General features: G+C 54.9%; 5 protein-coding genes across 5 annotated transcripts; 2 read left to right on the top strand and 3 right to left on the bottom strand.

Moving 5' to 3' along the window:
* Positions 1–83: 83 nt before the first annotated feature.
* Positions 84–10,618, bottom strand: PTSG_00909 (uncharacterized protein; the record flags this gene model as incomplete). The annotated part of the gene is made up of 24 exons (XM_004998322.1): positions 84–164; positions 318–386; positions 626–825; positions 1,085–1,222; positions 1,460–1,677; positions 1,977–2,067; positions 2,223–2,312; positions 2,478–2,564; positions 2,917–3,169; positions 3,321–3,403; positions 3,962–4,023; positions 4,330–4,382; positions 6,570–6,655; positions 6,892–6,972; positions 7,193–7,296; positions 7,561–7,643; positions 7,936–8,028; positions 8,448–8,527; positions 8,822–8,918; positions 9,212–9,302; positions 9,438–9,573; positions 9,742–9,856; positions 10,043–10,168; positions 10,439–10,618. The coding sequence occupies 24 exons, from the start codon at positions 10,616–10,618 to the stop codon at positions 84–86; spliced, it is 2,697 nt and encodes an 898-aa protein (XP_004998379.1).
* Positions 10,619–11,544: 926 nt separating this feature from the next.
* On the bottom strand, positions 11,545–15,002 carry PTSG_00908 (uncharacterized protein). The gene is made up of 4 exons (XM_004998321.1): positions 14,478–15,002; positions 13,926–14,081; positions 13,434–13,586; positions 11,545–13,104 (listed from the first exon to the last, which is right to left on the bottom strand). Exons 1-4 carry the CDS (start codon positions 14,733–14,735, stop codon positions 11,590–11,592), a joined length of 2,082 nt encoding a protein of 693 aa, XP_004998378.1. The 5' UTR covers positions 14,736–15,002; the 3' UTR covers positions 11,545–11,589.
* A 1,125-nt stretch (positions 15,003–16,127) lies between these two features.
* Positions 16,128–16,427, top strand: PTSG_11655 (uncharacterized protein; the record flags this gene model as incomplete). Its single annotated transcript, XM_004998320.1, has 2 exons — positions 16,128–16,357; positions 16,397–16,427. The coding sequence occupies 2 exons, from the start codon at positions 16,128–16,130 to the stop codon at positions 16,425–16,427; spliced, it is 261 nt and encodes an 86-aa protein (XP_004998377.1).
* Positions 16,428–16,770: 343 nt separating this feature from the next.
* PTSG_00907 (uncharacterized protein) lies at positions 16,771–18,077 on the bottom strand. The gene is made up of 2 exons (XM_004998319.1): positions 17,472–18,077; positions 16,771–17,078 (listed from the first exon to the last, which is right to left on the bottom strand). The coding sequence occupies exons 1-2, from the start codon at positions 18,011–18,013 to the stop codon at positions 16,928–16,930; spliced, it is 693 nt and encodes a 230-aa protein (XP_004998376.1). The 5' UTR covers positions 18,014–18,077; the 3' UTR covers positions 16,771–16,927.
* On the top strand, positions 18,054–21,550 carry PTSG_00906 (uncharacterized protein). Its single transcript, XM_004998318.1, has 6 exons — positions 18,054–18,401; positions 18,670–18,766; positions 19,017–19,225; positions 19,426–19,533; positions 20,062–20,131; positions 20,330–21,550. The coding sequence occupies exons 1-6, from the start codon at positions 18,250–18,252 to the stop codon at positions 20,543–20,545; spliced, it is 852 nt and encodes a 283-aa protein (XP_004998375.1). The 5' UTR covers positions 18,054–18,249; the 3' UTR covers positions 20,546–21,550.
* Positions 21,551–21,824: the final 274 nt, after the last annotated feature.

Here is a 21,824-nt window from a genome sequence, read left to right as displayed (position 1 = left end):
AGGACCAACACACACACACACACACACACACACACACACACACACACATGCAGACAGGCACAGACAAACACGAGACGAGTGGTTCAGAGTCTTGGGTTCTTGAAGTATGTGATCATGCAGAGTGCGTGCTGGAACATGCCGTCCAACTCAGTCCATGTGCTCCTCTGCAAAACGAAACAAAATCGTCAAAAGGGTTGGGTGTGTGTGTGTGTGTGCGTGTGTGTGTGTGTGAGTGAGCACACTTGGTGATGGGGATTATGACGTGAAGGAAGCAGGCAAACACACCAAGCAAAACAAGCAAACAAAATAAAACGCACGTGGAGGCGCTGGACTTCGGCGACGACGGGCTCAAGTTGCGGGAAGCGAGCAATGTCAGCAGTGTGCACCTGGCAGAGGGAATTTTCGTCGTTGGTGAGAAGAAGAAGAAAGGCAGGCTCAGGTTGGCATTGAGGTGATGGTGGCTCGTTGGGCAGTGTGCAACAGCAGCAAGGAGGACAATCGTCATTTCACGCCTTGATGAGCATGGCATGCACACGCAGGCGTGCAGACACACAAACGCAGACACAGACGCAGACACACAGACGCAGACACACACACACACACATGCACACAAAAAGGTGCTTACGGTGAGGAAGAGATGGAGGTAGGCCTGGCAGAGTTCAAAGTTCTTGCGGGCGGTGAGGAGGAAGCGGAAGAAGTTGAGCATGGCAAGAAATTGCACAGGATCGTCACTGTCGCCGCCAACGTTGTCCGCAGAGAGCGAGCGAATCTCCGTCTCAATCGCAGTGATGCCCATTGTCGAGATCAATTCAATCAGCGCATCGACTGCAGCGTGGAGTTGGTTTGGGCGAGGACGAATGAGGATGAGTGGGGTTCGTGGATTCGCGTTGAATAAAAGTACGCGGGACAGCGCTTCCAACAAAGAGCAAGCGGGCTGTCACCTCACAAGCGTTTCACACAACACAACGCACCATACACACATGCGTGCGCACACCACACTCACTCAAACCATACTCATGCACCCGCACACACACACACACATACACACACGTACACACATGAGACACACGAGGAGATAACGTACAGTTATCTTCTTCGTTGCACTGGAGGAGGGTGCGCTGGAATGCGGAGAGCACGCCAAACTCGGAGAAGTTGAGCACCTTCGACTTGGCGCCCGTCTCCGCCAGTGGATCAAACATGGGCTTGAACTCGTGCTTCAGACCTGTCGCCACGCCACACACACACATACACACACATGTGTTGCAAGTGAGAACAACATAGCACGGTACTACAAATGTATCGCAAATCACAATCACACAATCACAATCACACAATCACAATCACACAATCACAATCACACAATCACAATCACACAATCACAATGCCACACGCACACACACACACACACACACACACACACACACACACACACACACACACACACACACGGAGCACGCACCGGGTTTGGTCTGGAGGAAGAAGGGAGCGCGCGGCGGCGCCTTTGGGCCCTCCTTGGGCTTGTTGCGCTGGCGAATGTGCTCAAGCTTGCTCAGGTTCTGCCAACGCGACGCAGCGAGCGAGGACAGGGTCACAAGGTCCTTGGAGATTTGGTCGGGCGACTTGAACGTGCTCTCGCTCTCATCAAGCACAGCATCGTCCTCCGACACCTCAAACGCCCTATTCAAGTTGAGGAGGTGTTGCATCATGGTGTATGGTGGCGATTGTGAGACAAGATGTGTGAATGGAAGGTGGTGGCATTGCTCGCTCAGTTCGGGCCAAGCAAATACAACCACTTCAGCACACACACACACACACACACACACACACACATGCACACACACACACACACACGATCACACACACATGCACACGATCACACACACGTGTGCACACGATCACACACACGTGTGCACACGATCACACACACGCACACACACGCACTCTCTCTCCCCCTCTTTCTCTCTGCGTGCCCTCACTTGAGGTAGTCGACCGCCTGCTTCTTCTCCTCGTCGGTGAGACGGCCAGAGACCGGCAGCGACACAAACGGCGCCGCGCCCTCAGCAATCTCTGCACAGTTGGGAGGCAGCACCAGCACGCATGATGAGGGGTGAGGGGACAATCAGGGTTTTAACGGTACAAGGTGGCTAGCAGGTCTATGTGTATATGTTTGTGTGTGTTTGTGTTTGTGTGTACGTGTATATGTGTATGTGCGTGTTTTAAACCTTTTGAGTCGAGGATCTTGTATGCGACGTCACCAAACATGGAGCGGTTTGCCCACAGGAAAATGCCGAGTTGGTCAATGTGCGTCGTGGCTGACAGTGTGCGCGCGTGTGTGTTTGGTTATTTGAATGGTGAGTGGATAGGTTGGGAGAGGGAGAAGTGGAAGAAAAGCAACTCAGCATGACAGCAACAACATCCAGCAACTCATCACCACCGAAGCCACTCCATCCACCACCGCCTCTTCATGAGAGACTCACCGAGGAAATCTCCGTTCGGTGACATGGTCATGCTGGTGACGGCCTTCTCTGTCGAGAACCACGACAGCATCCGCCCGCTCGGCACATCTGAAACACGAGACGTGGTGGTGGCGATGGCGGTCATGATGAGTTGGCGTGGGAGTTTGGAAGCGAAATTCAAATGACGCAGACGCAGCAGAATGGGGCACGAGCACAAATGCGGGCAACTCAAACATCACAAGCAACAAACAACACACGCTGACCTGCAAAGCAAACCCTTACGTACGTGCACACAGACACAGACACAGAAACAGACACAGACAGGGAGAGAGAGAGAGAGAGAGAGAGAGAGAGAGAGAGAGAGACAGACAGACAGACAGACAGACAGACACAGACACAGACACAGACACACACACACACACACACAGAGAACTCAGCACATGAGCGCTGCGCAGCTCACCCCAAACGCGAACGGTGAGGTCCATGGAGGCTGAGATGAGCCAGCGGCCGTCTGGTGTCCACGCCATGTCTGTGATGCGGCCCTGATGTCCACCAAACCCGCGCACTGCTCGCTTCGCGTCCACATCAAACACGCGAATGCCAAAGTCGACGCCTGCAGCGGCGATGAGGTTGTTGATGCGGCACATGGACGTCGTCGTGAGGGGCACCTTCATCTTCACGTTCAGCCGCTGGACACCGCCGAAGGACCACACCTGTCACGTGCATGTACATGCGTGTGCGTGTGTGTGTGCAGTGAGTTTGTGCATGAACGTGTGCGTGTGGCAGCAGTGCCAATGCCCGTGCTGTATTCTACACTCAACTTGAATGCTCCTGAGCACAATCAGGGAGCACCAACAGCTATACCTTGAGGGTCGTGTCTTTGGATGCCGATGCAACAAACGAATTGACACTGTCGACGTGAATGCCAACAATCGTGTCCGCATGCGCTGTTTCAAACACACACACACACACCATGCGGCAACGACAGTAGCGATGAGATTGTGTTGATTGTTGCGATGTGGTGAGAGGGAGTTGGTGGCTAGGATGATGCCTGGCGAAGATTGGCACAACAAGCACACGCACACGCACACACATGTACACGGACACAACAACAACAACAACAACAACAACAACAACAACAACAACAACAACAACAACAACAACAACAACAACTTCAACAACAGCAACAACTTCAACAACAGCAACAACTTCAACAACAACAACTTCAAAACAACAACAACAACAACAACAACAACAACAACAACAACAACAACTTCAACAACAGCAACAACTTCAACAACAACAACTTCAAAAACAACAACAACAACAACAACAACAACAACAACAACAACAACAACAACAACAACAACTTAAACAACAACAACTTAAACAACAACAACTTAAACAACTGAATCAACACAATGACAACAACACGCAAACCACCTCTGTCTCTTTCTCCTCCATCCCACCATGAGCTCCACTCTCTCTTTCTGCGCTTCTCTCACCTGGCGCGCCATATTCCGCGCCAAGGGCACCAGACTGCATGTTGTACCGGAACAATTGTCCACTTGAAAGGCCAACCAGGACAAAATTGCCGCAGGGGCTCGTGCACACGCGCTGCAGAAAGAACATGATGTGGGTGCGTGCGTGCGTGCGTGCGTGCGTGTGTGTGTGGTTGTTTGGGGGCGGGGGCGTTGCGCAGGCGTTCAGTGAGGTGTGGGATTGACAATGCAGTGTAGCACATGATCGCAGCACAAACAGCTCTCAGATTTGCGCGCGCACACACACACACACAGAAGCACACACACACACACACACACACACACAGAAGCAATAGGCCCAAGCAAAGTAAAGCAAAGCAACGCAGACGTACCACGGCGTGAGTTTGCTCAGACCCTGGCCCTTGAGCTCGTGCTTGCCAATCACCTGAACAAGACAAAACGGCCAAGGGATCAAACCAGAGCACACACACGGTGATGTGACGGGAGCAATGGCGAGGATAAAGAAAACAAACACACACGAACGCAGACACGAACAAGTTTGCTGGCATGCGCAACAACTATAACATCTGCTGCTGCTGCTGCTGCTGGTGGTGGTGGTGGTGGTGGTGGTGGTGTGTGTGTGTGTGTGTGTGTGTGTGTGTGTGTGTGCAGAATGGGGCTGCGGCCGTGGTGGAGAGCGGTCAGATTACAAGAGATGGGTAATCATGGAACAGTGGCGGTGGTCATGATGGCATGAACGGCGGCTGGCGGCTGGCAGGATGGCGCGGACGGCAAAACCCAATGGACGCACCCACCAAGCCCTCCCTACCCCCAGCCTCAACTGCAGGGCCAAGCCCACCACTTCTCCGAAACAACAGAGAATATTGTGGCCGTGCAAACACACGTGTGCACGCACACACCAATCACGCACCTCCAACCCACAGCGGGAACACCACCACCACCACAACTGTCCCAATCCACAACAACACCCCGCGCCCTTTCAACCAACTGTCCAACTCAACCTAAATACCCACCACCACCCCAAACTTCCCAGCCCTTCCAACCCACACCATCCTCGAGCTGCAACCCTCACCTCTCTCGCCCTCACAACCACTGCACACCATCACCCACCCGATCCTCCAAACACCCACATCCCCTGCTCCCCATTCCCACTCCCGCCAGACACGAAGCACGACCAAAGCTTGAAACGCACAGCAACGATGCGTGACAGCGCACCAGCCAAACACATGCTCGCCCCCCACCCCACAACCCAAGGATGGGCAATAGCTGGGCGCCCATAACACATGCGAGCATGACACCAACGCGAGCGCCGTGCACATGGGCGTGCACAAAACAACGAAGGACAAATGGAAACCGACAAAGGTGTTGGAAAGAGGGCACAGACTGTGGAAATGTGACGCCCTGGCCTTTGCCAGTACCCCAGCACGGGCAAACACCAAACCACCACGACCGACACCACCAGCAGAGGGTAGCGATGGCGGGTGGGAGGTGTTTGTGTGCACTGAGATGCACGCTGGGGAAGGCCATGAACAGGGCGCTGGCACAGACAACAACAGCAGCGTGCCAATGTGTTTGACTGCCTTTACAACGCGCGAGTGGTCAGACAGGAATCGCCCGCAGAGAACGCAATCAAGTGACATGAAGAGATGGAGACTCGACTGCAACAAACGCAAACACAACACCAGCAGTGCAACACACACATGTGTGTGCACGGCGGCTCAGAGCAGGTGATGCACATGCTCGCAAGAACGCAGCAACCACCACACACATCCCCTATAAACGGAAGCAAAGGGCGAGCGTGTGCCCAACAGTGGTGGGTGGCGGTGCAAGGCCGTGCCAGCAACGTGCGGTGGAAGAAGGGAGGGGTCAGACGCAGAGGAAGCGACGAAGAAGCGAGGGAGAGACAGCAAAGGAAAGCAGGGAACGGGACCGAGACAGGCGGGGTGCAACGCAATGTATGCGAAGCACACCTCAATGGGGGTTGAAGACCACGGGATGTGGGGCTCTCACACCAACCAGCACAATGCAGCACCGGTGGGAGAGGCGAGAAGAAGCAGGGAAGCCGAGCGTGAATGGCAGAGAAGGGAGGCTGTTCGTGCCAGGCCGTGCAAGAAAGCACAGCAAAGCACGCAGCGAGGACAGATGAAAGAAAGAAAGGGGGGGACAAATGTGTTGGGACGAGAACAGAAGTTGCATCATGAAGATGCTGATGGCGGTGATGCCCAACAGCGGACGTGAAGCGCTGATGTGCACATGCACACGTGGCGCGACTGAACGGGCGAGAAAACCAAAAGCCCTGACAGGAGAAGCGACAAGAGAGATAGAGAGAGCAACGGAAGGAAGGTGCACTGGCTGCCATCTATACGCACGCACACATACACTGCAGCTGATCGCCAGCCGCAACCACAGACCACCGCCAATGATGGTCATTCTCGCCTTGGTGTCATCACCCCGCAATCTCCACCACAGCCAGTGGCAGCCGCGTTGTTGTTGTTGTTGTTGTTGTTGTTGTTGTTGTTGTTGTTGTTGTTGTTGTTGTTGTGTTGCGCGAAAAGCGATTGGGTAATTGGGTGTGCGTGTAATATGCATGTGTATGAGAATGTTTTCTGACCTTGTTCTCAAACGACCACGTGCGAACCCACAGCTTGTTCTTGTGGCACGTGGCAATGGTGTCCCAGTCGCCCTCGCGCGTGCTCTCTGCACGCATGGATGGAGAACAGCACCAGAGTGAGAAATGCACGTCAGTCAAGAGGGGCGTGTGTATGTGTGCGCACGCGCGATGGAGGCGCCGACGAGTGCACACATGCATGTGAAGCAAGCACAACACACACGCCAACCACAAGCACAAGCACAGCCACAACGGCAATTCAACTGCCACCACCACCACCACTCCGCCTCCAAACGATCACAATCAAACGCGTATGTGTTCGCACCGCTGTCGAAATCGACAATGGGCGGGAGTCGAAGTGATCCAACCGAGCGCTGCTGCTTGTTCGCCTTCGACTGAAGCGATCCTGTGTGGATTTTGGTGCAAGAAGCGTGCACACGTGCAGCAGCACGCATGGTCGTGAGTGTGGGTCTCAAGCACGCGGTCATTTCTTCGCTGCGCGGGAGCAAGCAAACAAACAACAGCGTTACGCTGGTATGCACACACACTCGCGCGCACCCATACAAACACACACGCACGTACAAACACACGCACGCAGACAACCGGCACGCCGAGTTTGATGCGACCTTGTGACAGCTCGCAGGAGCGCTCGTCCTGAATAACACATGTGTAGCGCAGCGTCCTGTCCCGCGCAGCACTTAGCATGTCGTGTCCGCTCGACCCGTGGTACCTGTACACAACGCACGCACACACATGCACACACACACACACACACACACACACACACACACACACATACGCACGCACGATACACACGTGGCAGTCGTGAGCAGCAGCGGTGTATGAAGCAGCGGTGGTGACAGTGTCGAGTGAGTGTAATCGGTTGGCGGAGCACGCATGTTAGTGCATGTGTGCGAGCGTGAGTACATGTGAGTGAGTGAGTGTGTGTGTGTGTGTGTGTGTGTGTGTGTGTGTGTGTGTGTGCTTGCTGCACCTGATCTTGGTTGGGGGTGCGCTGTGGCCCTCGCGGCTGCGCAGGATGCGGGCACCTCCGTCGGCAGCATCAAACACCCACAGCTGATCGTCATCATCATGGTGGCGAGGTGAAGTGAGGGTGAATCGGATGATTCATAAAGTGGCGTGGTTGTATCAGACAAGGTGGCTTGCAACGTGCTTTACACAGGTTCACGTTCGCGCGCGCGCGGGGCGTGTGTATATGTATGTATATGTGTGTGCATGTGTGTGTATGTGTGTGTGCGTGTGTATGTGTGTGTGTGTGTATGTGCGTGTGCGTGTGTATGTGTGTGTATGTGTGTGTGTATGTGTATGTGTGTGTGTGTATGTGTGTGTGTGGTGTAGCGCACGACACCTTGAGGCTGTTGTCCGCGCTGGATGTGAGGAGCAGCGGCTGCGACTGCAGGAACTGCATCGACGCAACGGCTTTCGTGTGCGCCAGCAGCACCTGTGCAGGGAATTAGCAGCGAACACACGCAAACAAGGACACGTTTGTGAGCGAGTGAAGACGAGCACGACAGGACATTATGGCATGGCGAGCCCAGACGCAGCGTGGTGCGACACATGCACACGACCACAGCGATAGACAGAGCCAGATGCACAGAGAGAAAGAGAAAGAGAGAGGTGTGTGTGTGTGTGTGATGAGCAAACGCAGCAGCAGCAGCAGCAGCAGCAGCAACAACAACAACAACAACAACAACAACAACAACAACAACAACAACAACAACAACAACAACAACCTTAAACAACAACAACTTAAACAACAACAACAACAACAACAACAACAACAACAACTTAAACAACAACAACAACAACAACAACAACAACAACAACAACAACAACTTAAACAACAACAGCCTGACGCACGGTGACGAGGCGTCGCGACTCGAGGTCCCAGATGGCGACGCTGCCGCTGGTGTTGGCAGAGGCCATGATCGGCTCCCCGTCTTCAAGCGCGCACAGATGAAGCGATGAGCAATTGATGTGCATGGTAGCAGTTGGAGGCGCAGCAGCGGTGGCACGCATGGTGAACAGGGACAAGAGCACCAGGTTCATGGCACGTACGCATACACACATGCAGAGAGTTTTTCACAACGTACACGCACAAGTGCACACACACACACACACAAACACAGAGGTACACATACAGGTACACATACGGATACACGTGCATTTTCACAGACCCGCACACCCCTCTCCCTTTCTACATGTGTGCAAGACGTGCACATAATGGCGGTTACCTGTGCGGAAGGAAACGGCTGTGATTGGGCCGCCGTCCTGTGTAAACGAAACAACACTCTCGTCATAGCGGAGGTTGTGCACATGAATCGCGCCAGACTGGAAGCGGACAGACAACACGATGACACGTGTGTGTGTGTGTGTGTGTGTGAGTGTGTGAGTGAGTGTGTGTGTGTGAGTGTGTGTGTGAGTGAGTGAGTGTGTGTGTGTGTGTGTGTGCGTGTGAGGAGGAGGAGGGAGAGGGGCAAAACCAAGCAACAAATGCATGCAAATCATCTCATGGGAGCACTTGTCATCCGACGCCACGACAACCACCGTGACCATGAATACACCACCAGCCAATCACAGCGTCGCCCCGGATATCATGTGCGTGTCTCGCTGCGGTGCCGCACCTCGAGGCCAATACCGACGACGTCGACGACAGGCGACTGCGCCACGCACGACACGCCGCTGCCCCAGCCCTTGAACGTGTGCACCAGCGTCCTGCACCAATACCCGCACAGCAGACGTGCATGAGATGCGTGTTCTTGCACGAGCCAGTAGGTTGCGGTGCTCTCAAACCATAATCCTTCGCACATGCGCGCACACGCACACACACACACACACACATGGGCAAACCTGGTGCGGATGTTCCAGAGCTGGAGGGCGCCTTGTTTGGAACCGAGCAAGATCTTGTTGAGGTACGTGCTTGGGTGGAACACGCACGACACCTTGAAGGTTGCCGCAGGCAGCTCATCGATCGTACAGAACAGTTCTGTTCATTCACACACACACACGACACACAAACACACACGCAGTCCCCCGGAGGTTGTGTGAGAGGGCGAAGCACAAAGTTGAGGCAAGTACAGCATTCGTTGGCACTCAACGGTCGCAAGCGCATTTGTGTTCGAGCTGCTGTGCTGCGATTGTGTTGTCTGTGTACCTTCGGAAGCGACGTCAAAGACGTTGATGACGTTGGCAGTGTCAACGGAGATGAGGTGTGTGCCAAAGGGCAGCAAGATGTGCACGGGAGCCGCGTGCTCCCGGTATGTTCGCACCTGCAGCGAGATCGGGCATTCACCGTGAGCAGCAAAGAGGAATGACCAAGAGGTTGTGTGTGTGTGTGTGTGTTTGGCAAGAGTATGCTGCAGTTGTGCATGAGGAGGAGGAGGTGGCGGTGGCGGTGGTGGCGGTGGTGGTAGTGGAGTAGGAGAAGGAGGCTTGACTTGCGAGGGTTGACATACGTTGACATCGCGCTTCTTGGCAATGATGATGTTGCCTGTCGCAGCGAATGTGAGCCTGCCAGCGCAAGCGACGGCACTGACGTCGCTGCCAATGTGCCCAACAAACACGAGGTTCAGCCGCTTGCACTGTGTGTTGAGAGCATGAGCACGCCAGACAAGGGGCAACATCGCATTAGATCGGAGAGTGAGGCACAAAGCACAATGTGGTGACACGAATCTAGCACACACCACACATGAACACACTGTGTACACACACGCATAACACGCGCGCACGCACACGCACACGCACACACGCACACAAACACGCACACACACACATGCACACACACACGCACGCACACACGCACACACACACACACACGCGCACACGCGAAGCAAGCCATGCATCCCACTCACGTTGTACACGTGGTAGGCGTGGCCAACCACGGTTGTGACAAAATGCTCGCCGCCTCGCGCCTGCAGCGCAAATGGAACATGCGATGCAATGTAACCAACAGCGCGGTACGGCTGAAACAGCAACGAAGACGACGACTTGTGTGCCGCTGCTGCCACTGTGGAAGCAGGCGTTGCTGTCATTGTCGTTGCTGCAGTGGCGACCGCAGCCTCGCCAACGCTCTCGCTCATGGTAGTCTGCGTGTGTGCGTGTGTTGTGGTCAGCGGCGTTGCTTGTTTCTGGATCGTGCGCACACCACGTGGGAAGAAGTCGTTTGCGACAGCAAAAAGTGCAGCCACACAGGTGGTGCTGGGAGCAAAGACCCAGCCTCATGTCACACATCACACGGCTTAACCAGGTGTTGCGACGTTGCACATGCGTACACACGCCTCGCCTGAGCATGTCCCACCGCTTCCCATCATCCCCATCGTGCACGTAAGCATGTGGTGTGTGGCATACGGTTTAAAACGCTGTGATAAAACGCAAGACGCAAGCACAACAACGAAAATATGCAACATCAACATTGGTTTGAGCCATGCTCTTTCTGGTCCAGTAGTCGTACAAACAAACAAAAAAAAAAAAACAAGGGCACGCAGCTCGCACAAGACGCGCGTGCATGCACATGCACATATACGCACACACACACATGCACCTACACAAATGCGCACACGCACGCACGCACACACACTGACGCACACACGCTAAATCACATACTCTCTTCGTGATAGAGACAGGGTCGCGAGAACAACAGTGAAGCAGAAGAAAACAGCACGGTTAGAAAACACGAAAAGGACAGCCATACATCGCCGCACGCGCAAATGGTTGTAACGCGAAGCAATGGGTGAATGAATGAATGCAGCACGTGCGACACATGCAATGGCATGCCAGACATGAGGCGAGATGAATGTCAAAGAAACAAGCGGTGAAGGAAAGAAGGAAAGAAAACACAGGAGTGGGAATCGCATTGAAAGCTGGTATCACCTCCTCGGCACACCCATCGACTCTCCTGTTGGTGCGCTTCAACGTATCTACACGATACTACACAACGCACACACAGCACACACAGCACACACAGCACACACAGCACACACAGAGAGCGCACACATGTGCACGCTCAGAAGAGCTGGTATCCCCTCATAGGGGAGGAAGCAACGAAATCGGGCACACCACCACGCGCGGGCGAGCCAAGGAAGCGGATGGGCGAGTGTGGGACCATAAACAGCCCACCCCGCCCAGGCGTGCCAAGCAGCTGCTGCGACTGCGGCGGGTATGCCGATGTGGATTGCATCGGCTGCTGCGAGTACTGTTGAGACATGTACTGGTGGTATTGATACTGCTGGTATTGTTGTTGCTGCTGTTGCTGCTGTTGTTGGTGTTGCTGCGGTTGCTGAGGGTATGTGGTTTGGCCCGAGGCGTGAGCGTACGAGTGCTGGAAGTAGCCCCGTGCCTGAGGGGAGGAGAGCATAAACGCGCCGTGCGTGGCAGCGACGGGCGACGTGAAGAACCCAACGTCCACGCCCATGAGGCGTGGTGGTGTCATGGGAACTGCCGAAGACATGTCTGCGCCTGCCACCACCGATTCCTGCGCTTCACCTTCACCGCCCTGCTGCTGGATGGGCTCGCTGACATCGGACATGGGCTCGGTTTTCACCACCGCTTGCTGCGCATGTGCAAGGTGTGAGCTGCTGTTGGTTCCGCTGGTGGTGCCGCGGCCGCCACGTGACTTGTCCTTGCGCTGTTGTTGCGCATGTTTGCGGGCGGATTTGCCCTGCGGAGACGAGAATACGAGGCCAACAGCACAGGAAGGCGAACTTGTGGTGCCAGGCTGTGCCAGTGGGCTGGGAAGCGCGGCGGAAGGGTGCTGGTGAGCCCCACCAAACGCGTGCATGCGCGGTTGCTGTTGCTGCCAGTTGCGTGCGTGTGTTGGAGCGGTGTTAACCTTTGGCGCCTTGCACGCGAGCCCATCCTCCCTTGTGTCCATGCCACTGTCATTACCATGCCGTGACATGGTGTTGGTGCGATCAGCGAGCACGCGTGTGCCGTGCTTCTTGTGCCGCGAGTGTTTGGACTTCTTCTTGCTCTTGCGACTTTTGCTGTGGCCCTTGCTGCCGCTGCTTCTCCTGGTGCTGCTGCCTTTGTTTTCGTCATCGCGCGCGCTGCCGCTGTTGTGCTTCGCCTGCTGCTGTTGTTGGTGCTGCTGCTGTGGTAGTTGGAAGTGGCCGAGCGAGTATGGGGAGTCGTGCATGCTCGGGGGTGCGCTCGCACAGGACAGGGAGCGCTGTATTGCTTCGTGCTGCTGCTGATGGCACTGCTGGAGTTGTGATGTGCCGGCGTTTTGTGTGCATGTCGGTGTTGCGCTTGCTGGTCGTTGGCGGTGTACTGCTGATGATGATGACGCGTCGTGCGTCCTGGGTATGCTCGTGCCAGACGCAGCAGGCGTCGAAAAGTACATGGCAGCTGGTGGTGTTGCGGAGGGGTGTGCGGGGTGGATGTGGCCTTGTTGGTGGAAGGTGGCGTTGCTGCTCACATATGAGCCATCCATGCCGTATGTGGACGAGTGCAAGCCAGAGTCGTTGGCATAGGAGAGCTCAAACTCAGGCTGCGGCACCAGCATATCGTCATCACACACCTGCCGTTGACATTGTGAGTGTGTGCATGTGTATGCGAGCGCGTGAGTGTGTTGTACGTGGTCGTATGTGTGTGCACGCGTGAGTGTGTATGCATGTTGTGCGTGAGTGCACGTGTCAAAGGATGGGAAATTAGCGCCTGAACAAAGGTGCAGACATTTCCACGGCACACACACACGCAAAGTACACGCGCAAACAGGTGCGCAGGCAGCCAAGTACGCAGGCAATTACACACACACACACACACACACACACACACACACACACACACACAAACAAACACAAGCACAATACACAAAACACAAAACACACAGGTACGCATGCACTGCACCTTGATGTTGGGTGCGGTTGGACGGATGGCGTTTTGTGCTTCTACGAATTCCTCGCAGTTGACGGTCCAGTATGATCCTTTGCCCGGCTCGCCCTCTTTCTTGGGCACCCGCTTGAAGTACTTGTGGAGACTCAGATTGTGCCGGATGGAGTTCTAAAAAGGGGTTGCCACGGGTGAACAGCAAACGCGGTGCGTGAACACGGCCGTGCGTGTGTGCGTGCAAGGTGAGCGTGGGTGGTGTGAACGTGCGTGTGAATGTGTACGTGTGAATGTGTGTAAACACGTGCGAGTGTATGTGTGTGTGCATTGAACCATAACGCACACGGACACGCTCGGGCAGACGCTACTGTACATACGGAGGCACACACGCACACACACACACACGCACACACACACACACACACAAAACCACACACACACACACACACACGCACACACAAAAACACACAAAGAAAACCACGTACGCGCACAGCGCTGGCGCGTGCATCTCACCTTCCATCCAGATTGTGTTGTTGCAAAGTACGGGAACATGCTGCAGAGGCCCTTGTAAATTTCGTTGAGGGTGAGCTGTCCCTTTCTGCTCACGGCAATCACCGCCACAATGAGGGTTGCGTAACTGAACGGCGGCTTCTTGTCATCATACTCGCTCTGTTCTCGCACAAGCAAGTTGGTGGCGTGAGGTTTGTTTGTTGGGGAGATGAGGGGGGGGGGCAGATAGAGAGGTGAGAAGAGGATGAAGGGAGAGAAGAAGGTACACGCATCAACATGGAATCAGTGAGCGCACGTCTGTGCTATGAATAAGCATTCTTGCTTTGGAAGGGTCTATAGTGCTGGTCGGAGGCACACACACACACACACACAGATAGACAGACAGACATACAGACATACAGACAGACATACACACGCACGCACACGCGCACACGCGCGCACACACGCGCACACGCACACACGCACGCACGCACGCACGCACGCACACACGCACGCACACACGCACACACACACGCACGCACGCACGCACGCACGCACGCACGCACGCACACGCACCAAGTCTGCGGCGCGGATGATGTCAATAACGTGTTCGGATGTGGCAAGATCTGAGAGCTGCGCTGTTCGAGGTTTCCGCTTCATGGGCGTAGACAAGCAGTCATGTGTACCGGCGTGTGTCTCTGAGACCCAGCCAATATCTGTTAGGCTATCGTCGAGGGAATTTGATGCAGAGGCGGCCGGCCGCATGGTTGCAGCGGGACCACCAGCAACCACGTCCATCGTCGCAGGGTGCATATGAGGATAATGCCTGTTCATCTTCGACGATGGATGAGTGCGGCAACGTTTAAGAAGTGAAATGTCCGATGGAGCGAGCGTTGAGGCGGAGTAGAGAGGCGCCGGAGGGCGAAATGGCCGAAATCCAGGAGTAGTTGTGGTGCAGACAAAGGAAAACCGCCACAAGAGAAAAGGCAAGTGCTGCCGACCCGGGGAATTGTATTGGTGGCAATGGAGAGGCGAGGTGGCAGGCAGGCGGGCTAGCTGGCCGACACACCAAAAGCTGGCGGCGGGGGGGGGGGGTCCGAATAGCTAGCGCAGGCTGGGTTAACGAAAAGAAGAACGAAGGCGAAGGTAACGCTCGCCGACAGAGGACAACAATCTCGTCGACAAAGTTGTGTGTGCGGGTGTGTGTCTGCCACGCGGAGCGGGAAGGTGGAAAGAATGGGCGAGTGTTAGAAGTTCCCGCAAAGTACGACGTATCGGTGGCAGTGGTATGTGTGTGTGTGCGCGCGCGTGTGTGTGTGTCTGTGCCTGTGTGGTTTGCGGAACGTCAAGTTGAGTTGGAGTGTGTATGTTTGCTTGGTTCTGTGGCTGGTTCGTTGAGCGGGTGAGTGGTGGATGGCCTGGCTGGGTGGCTGGAGCTGGCTGTGCTGTGTGCTTCTCGTGAGGAGAAATTTCTGCTTTTCAAAATTGGCGGCAACCAAATTTGCTGTCAGGTTTGACAGCGAAAGCGGACACAACGCCACTCTGTGCCCTTGGTATTTTGCCACTGCGGCAAATACGTGATTGCCATTTTCCCCCCAAATCCAAGACGCAAGACGCCGTCGCCAAGATGCAACCCGCCGCCAAACATGTCGGCTCCAGAACAAAGTGGAAGCAGCTGAGCCAGCGAACGCAAGAACCGTGATTGATGACATCAACGCAAGGCCCAGCAGCGGCGTTCCTGACTTGCCCGGCAATCTGCGAGGTACCGGACGACATCCGCACCGCCACTTGCACACAGCACCCCCCCCCCCTTGCCACACACGCGCATATTGCTGGTGTGATTGGGGGCGGGGGAACGGACGAAAGAATCAAGCAATCTTGCAGAAGAGGAGGCGGGGGATCACGCAGTAGGTGTTGCGTGAGGGTCCCCCCGAGTCAGTTGTTGCGGTGGATTGCTGTGCTTGTGATCTCCATCCATCACTCTATCCATCCGGCGGTCGGTCGGGTTGATTTGACAACGGCGGGCACGTCTCGTTCATTTTCTCATCACGCCTCGATCAACAACAACAAGTTCAGAAGCAACGCGAATCAGCCCAGGCCAGTCCAGTCAAGCCAACTACACGCCGACCGACCAAGCAAGCAAGCAGCTACAGACCAAGCAAGCAAGCTCTAGCCGCTCCACGCACCTTTCTTACCTTCCTACCCACCGACCCACCGACCGACAAGATGATTGGCCGTCTCATTGGCACCGTGAAGAAGTACCCCGAGGTCACCCCGCTGCTTGTGGTGTGCTCCTTCGCCGCCAGCTTTGGCATCTTCTCCCTCACCCGCTTTGTGACCTCCAACCCGGAGGTGAGCCTGAACCACAGGGAGACCAACTGGGAGACCAGCGAGTTGAAGGCCGGCCGCATCCCCGACCGCGTTCTCCAGCTGCACGCCCAGGACAAGCAGGCTGCGTAAGCCTTTTGCCTCCACACCCGCTTTCATCAGCACAGTTTCGTCCTGTCCTTGGCTTCTTCCACCTGACTCTACTTCCCGTGTCTTCCCCTCGAACTTTGTCATCATCGCTCAGCGAGCGTGATGCACCAGGATCACGATCGTCACGATCGCGCACAACACACGCTTCTTTTCTTCTTTCTGGTGTTCCCCTCTTGTACATCTGGGCGTTTCCCAGAAGGCCCTTTGCTTGCAGCGCATCTTTGCAGCGCATCTTGTGTGCTTCATGGGTTGATTGATTGACTTTGATTAACCACCGCCAGTGCCAGCCTTCTTGTTGTTGGCGTGCTGGTTTGGTTCTATGTGAACACCCTGTGTGTGTGTGTGTGTGTGTGTGTGTGTGTGTGTGTGTGTGTGTGTGTGCAACGCGAGCCTTGGCTGTATTGTATACTTATGATGAGTACACGCTTCCTAATTGCCACAAAAGCCATCAATCAATTATACGTCACAAGAAGCAGGAGGGGAGAGAATAGAGGAGGAAGGGGGGGGGGGGAAGACAGGCTCCAGCAGTTTGCTTGCAGAGACGAGGGCTATGGCATGTGTGAGCGGTGTTGGTGCTGTTGGTGCTGCTGTTGTCGACGTCCTTTGCCTGTTCGCTTTCCCTTGCCCTTGGTGTTGTTGCGTTTGCCATGGTGGTGGTAGTGCGGTGGCTTGGGCGATGGATTCGGATGGCCGGGTAACCTGTGGAGTGATGGAAAGAAAGGGAGGCAAAGCGGGGGTGAATGATGGGCGGGGTTGGACGGAAGGAAAGGAGAAGTTGGAAATGTGAACCGACACGAGGGAATAGCTCATGAACTGGGCTGGAACGACAGGGTGGGTGTACAGCGAGAAAAGTGTACAGAGCACAGTGCACACAGTGTACAAAGCACAGCAAGCACCAGTGTACGCAGCCCGGCAAGCACAGTGTACGCAGCCCGGCAAGCACCAGTGTACAAAGCACAGCAAGCACAGTGTACAAAGCACAGTAAGCACAGTGTACAAAGCACAGCAAGCACACAGAACAAACACACACACGCACACGCACACAGAGCAAACACACGGAGCACACGCGCAACCAACGGACAGGGCACTGACAAGAACGGCGGGATGCGCTTCAGGTCTGAAGAGGAGAGGAGCTGGCCTCTGGTAGCTTGTCGCACAGCGAGCATCTGCTCCATGGTGTAGTGGACAGGCATGTGGCCATCGTGCGTGTATTGGTCTGTGTGTGCGGCCGCGGTCTTGGCGCGCTTTGCATGCGGTTCGTCTTCCTCCAGCAGTTCTCTGTCTTGCTGCACAAGCGGTGCTTTCGCTGCTGATCTACCTTGTTGCGGTGCTGTTGTGGTTTGTATCGCTGCTGATCTGCCTTGTTCCGGTGCTGCTCCCACTGTTCCACCAACACCACCACAACCATCACCTTGCGCGTCACTGTGTTGCTGTTGTTGCTGCTGCTGCTGTTGTTGTTGTTGTTGGACGCTTGTGTGGGCCACTCGCTGGCGCTGGGGGCGTGTTAGATGAGGGAAGGCCACCTGGCAGAACGTCTCCATCACTGCAACTTGCTCCTGTGGCGTGCCGCCACTGCACCCCTGCGGCCACAGAAACGTGGCCGCAAACGCTCGCACATCCTCCACCATCGTCATCAACAACAACAAACGAAGAGTTTTAACTTTTCAAACGGATGATTCGATGGTCTGTTAATTCCGCGGGTGTTGTGTGTGCTTCTTTGCTTGCAGGCAGTTTGTTTGTGTTGTTTTCTCTTCTTCTCTTGCCCAAGCCACAACCTTGCGGCGGCACCAGCATCCCACCTAGTCACTCAGACGCACAGGACGATCGGACAGTCAGCCTCAGGCACACCTTGACACCTGGCAGACCCAGGATGGGGTTGTCTGGGAATGACAAGTTGACCATTGCCCTGAGTGTCATCTTCGGCACATTCTTCTTTGTGGCAGTGGCCATCATCGCCCATTTCCTTCGCCGCCACCACCGCGAGTCCATCGCCCTCACATCCCACTTCCAACGCCTACGAAGGTTGTTCGTGTGTGTTGTGTGTTGTGTGTGTTGTGTGTTGTGTGTGTTGTGTGCATGTGTGTGTTGTGTGCATGTGTGTGTGTGCATGTGTGTATGTTGTGTGTGTGTTGCGTCTTTGCGTGTGTTGTGTGTTGTGTGTGTTGTGCGTGTACAAGTGAATGTGCAACGCGCATACGCACACAAAGAAACAAATACATTCGCATACTCACATTCGCGCACACGCGCATACGAAACGCGCAACTGACGTCCATACACGCCCCCTCCTCAGGACACGGCGTGGATCTGCAACAGCCCGCCTCACGGATGCAGTGGGAAGCCAGGATGATGCAGCAAGTGCAGTCGACTCCCGCGACAACATTCCCATGGTACAGTGCAATCAAAAACAACAAACTGAACAGCACACATCCGCCTCTTGCTTACTTTTCTTTCTTTTCGCTTAGTGCCGGTCCTGGCTTTGGCTTGGACCCGTGCTCGCTGGTTGTTTTTACCACAAACTATTCATTGCCTCTGCCGAAGTTCAGCGTGCCGTTCGCGGTCCAGTTTGTACTCCTGGCTCTGCTCCCGAAATTTTTACCCTGACCGCCTCACCCCGGTCCCCTTCTCCTCCTCACACAGGCCTTCCTTGGACCACGGTCGCGTGTGGATGAGCTGGACACACACGCCCTCGCATTGCTACCGCCAACAGTGGCCCTGCTTCGATCCTGTCGCGAGCTTGCTCGCAGGCTCCTCGCCCAACTCATGGCGGGGGCATCTGACTCGGGCTCTGACCTTGTCACTGGGTCCCTCGAAGTCGTGCTTGCTGCCAGCAGCCCCATCTCTATCAGGTATGCGTGTACGCACAACTGCGCGCCTCGCCCTCATGTCATCGTTGCCAATCTGCGTACATGTGTCTCGGAGCCTGTGACTGGCTACGCAAAGGCGGTGTTCGTTTGTGCTTGTCTCCTCCAATTCTGCGCCGTGTCCTTTCGCCTGCCCGTCTCACATCCGCTCTCTGTTCCTGTTCTCTCCCACCTCCCCTTCACAGGGCGGACGACCTCACAAGTTGCGTGTATCCACCCATCGACGAAGCCGATGTGCACAACGCAGCCACTCGCCTTGTGTCCAGCGTCGACAACCTCGTCCGCGTCACAAGGTGCGCTTTCTCCTGTTTCAAGCGCCCACCCTCAAACATTCGTCTCAGCACGTCTGTTCTCGCTCTCCCTCCATCTGTGTGTGTGTGTGTGTGTGTGTGTGTGTGTGTGTGTGTGTGTGTGTGTGTGTGCGTGCGTGCGTGTGTGCGTGTGTGCGTGTGTGCGTGTGTGCGTGTGTGCGTGTGTGCGTGTGTGTGTGTGTGTGTGTGTGTGCGTCTCTCTCCATCTCCGTCTCCATCTGTCTGAGTCTCTCTTTCTCTTTCTCTCTCTGTCTGTCTCTCTCCCTCCCCTTCTCTCTCTCCCCCTTCTCTCTGTCTCTCTCTCTCTCTCTCTGTCTCTCCCTCCTCTCTCTCTCTCTCTCTCTGTCTGTCTCTCAGCTCTCTGTCTCTGTCTCTCGCCATGTCGTTTCAAATACAACAGTTCCTTCTAGACCACAAGCTTCTCTCCACAGCTTTTTCTCTTGGTCTTCTGATTCCCAACACGTTGGTATCTCACCTCTCACCTCTTTATCGCACGAATTTACATATCAGGGACAACTGTGACCTTCGCCAGCTGGGCTGGATTGATCACAGTGCCGTACAAATCATCCGTGACTACAAGGTACAGCCCACAAGCGCGCGCGAGCACGTGTGCGTTTCTAGCCTGGCCGTTTGCATGCGCGCTCACCCGGTCCTTGTCCTCAAGCACACCAGATACCTGCCAACGTCCAGCTCCATGCTCACATGCTCCCGCTTCCCCTTCTCACGTCGTCGCACATCCTCTCACCCCATGTCGCGCTCTATCACGTGTGATTTGCAGACGCTATGCCGTGAACTAGACAGGTATCAAGTCGCACAACAACAACTCGGCCATCCAGACCGGCATTATCATCAACAGCAGCAGCAGCAACAACAACAACAACAACAACAACAACAACAACAACAACAACGGCAGCAGCAGCAACAACAGCAACAGCAACAGCAACAACAAGTAGTAGTAGTGGAGGAGCAAGAGGAGCCAGTGTGGATGCCTTAATCTTGTCCCTGACTTCTTTTTGCCTTCCTTTCTCTTGTTCTGCGTGTTGCTTCACCATCCACTCCTCGTGCTTAGCTCAACTTTGCGTTTACTCTCTGGTGCTTCCCATCGTTATCACACGGTCAAACGGGTCAACCGTTCTTCCCTTGCTCATGGCCTGGCTCTGCTGAGCACAAGAGCATGCTCTACTGCTACCATTACTCTTCCCTCCTCTGTGTCTGCAACTAACCGTGCCCAAACCAGCCAACCATGCCGGCCAATCCCAATCCGAGTCGTTTGATTCTTGCTCGCGCAAGCACAGCATAGGACTTGCGTCTTGCTGTCTTGCTCCTGCGCATCGTCATTGAAGTACTTGAAGCTGGCGTTTACGTTGTCACTCCTCTCTATTCTCCTCCACTGCGTGCCCCATGTTCGTCGTCCCCTCTTGTTGTAATGTTGCTCACGTGTACATGCAACGTGCGACATCACATCACTACATGGGGACATCATAGTGCCCTGGTCAGTGCTGTGACTTGGGTTCTCCTGCCTTGCTGTCGCTTTGGTTGAGAGTAGGAGAGTAGGAGAGTGCAACACCTTGCACCCTCACAGCACACCATCCCAGCGTGCATTCTTCTCCCGCCCTCTTGTTCACTCGTTATTCTGATCACTGACGATGTACATTCTCTGTTGGTTGGTTCTTTGTTGCTGCTTAGTCACTCCACTCAGTTCTAGTTCGTTCACCCACCTCCCTATTCGCTTGCTTGCTTGACTTCACTCTGTGCAGTATATCGGGTGGTGCAGCGTCCTGCTCCTGCGTGTCGTCTCTGCTGTTGAAGTGCATTGAGCGTCGAGCTCCAAGACATACACACACGCCTGGAGCGACCGCCAAGCGTTGATCGCCCTTGCCTTGCTATTGTTGCTGTTGCTGCTTCCTTGTGCTTGTTGTTACTATCCAACTCATGCATGCCACCAAGGCAGCTAGCTGCCTTGCTTGCTGCGCCTTAAAATTACACTGTTGCACCCGCCACTGCCGTATGCAACCGTAGACAGTGCATCTGTGGTTCATGTGCATTCAAAGCAGAGTGCTGGGGAGGAGCTCGGGGAGCAAAGTGGTGGCAGCGAAGAAGGGCAATGCGTAACAGGATAACGATAACTTGAGAAAGTGAAGAGACAGGAGGCAGGCGCTACCCACAAAACGTGGTGGTGACAAGAGAGCGTTCTGGTTTGTGCATTGCACAGCCACAGCGCGGAAGAGGTAGACAGAACAACGAAGAGACAGGCAGTTGCACACACAGACACA

The sequence above is a fragment of the Salpingoeca rosetta genome, assembly GCF_000188695.1.
Source record: "Salpingoeca rosetta unplaced genomic scaffold supercont1.2, whole genome shotgun sequence".
Lineage (NCBI taxonomy): Eukaryota > Choanoflagellata > Craspedida > Salpingoecidae > Salpingoeca > Salpingoeca rosetta.
This window is presented reverse-complemented; position numbering and strand designations above follow the sequence as displayed.

What these genes read in the sequence shown, in the direction of transcription:
- PTSG_00908 (XM_004998321.1), bottom strand. Translation starts at nt 14,735, where the DNA reads ATGAACAGGCATTATCCTCATATGCACCCTGCGACGATGGACGTGGTT. An exon ending in TCATCCGCGCCGCAGACTTG is followed by an intron (nt 14,082 to 14,477) that starts GTGCGTGTGCGT and finishes GTGCGAGAACAG; the next exon opens with AGCGAGTATGATGACAAGAA. An exon ending in CAACCGCACCCAACATCAAG is followed by an intron (nt 13,105 to 13,433) that starts GTGCAGTGCATG and finishes TGTCAACGGCAG; the next exon opens with GTGTGTGATGACGATATGCT.
- PTSG_00906 (XM_004998318.1), top strand. Translation starts at nt 18,250, where the DNA reads ATGGGGTTGTCTGGGAATGACAAGTTGACCATTGCCCTGAGTGTCATC. An exon ending in AGCAGCCCCATCTCTATCAG is followed by an intron (nt 19,226 to 19,425) that starts GTATGCGTGTAC and finishes TCCCCTTCACAG; the next exon opens with GGCGGACGACCTCACAAGTT. An exon ending in AACCTCGTCCGCGTCACAAG is followed by an intron (nt 19,534 to 20,061) that starts GTGCGCTTTCTC and finishes TTTACATATCAG; the next exon opens with GGACAACTGTGACCTTCGCC.
- PTSG_00907 (XM_004998319.1), bottom strand. Translation starts at nt 18,013, where the DNA reads ATGACGATGGTGGAGGATGTGCGAGCGTTTGCGGCCACGTTTCTGTGG. An exon ending in AAGCGCATCCCGCCGTTCTT is followed by an intron (nt 17,079 to 17,471) that starts GTCAGTGCCCTG and finishes ATCACTCCACAG; the next exon opens with GTTACCCGGCCATCCGAATC.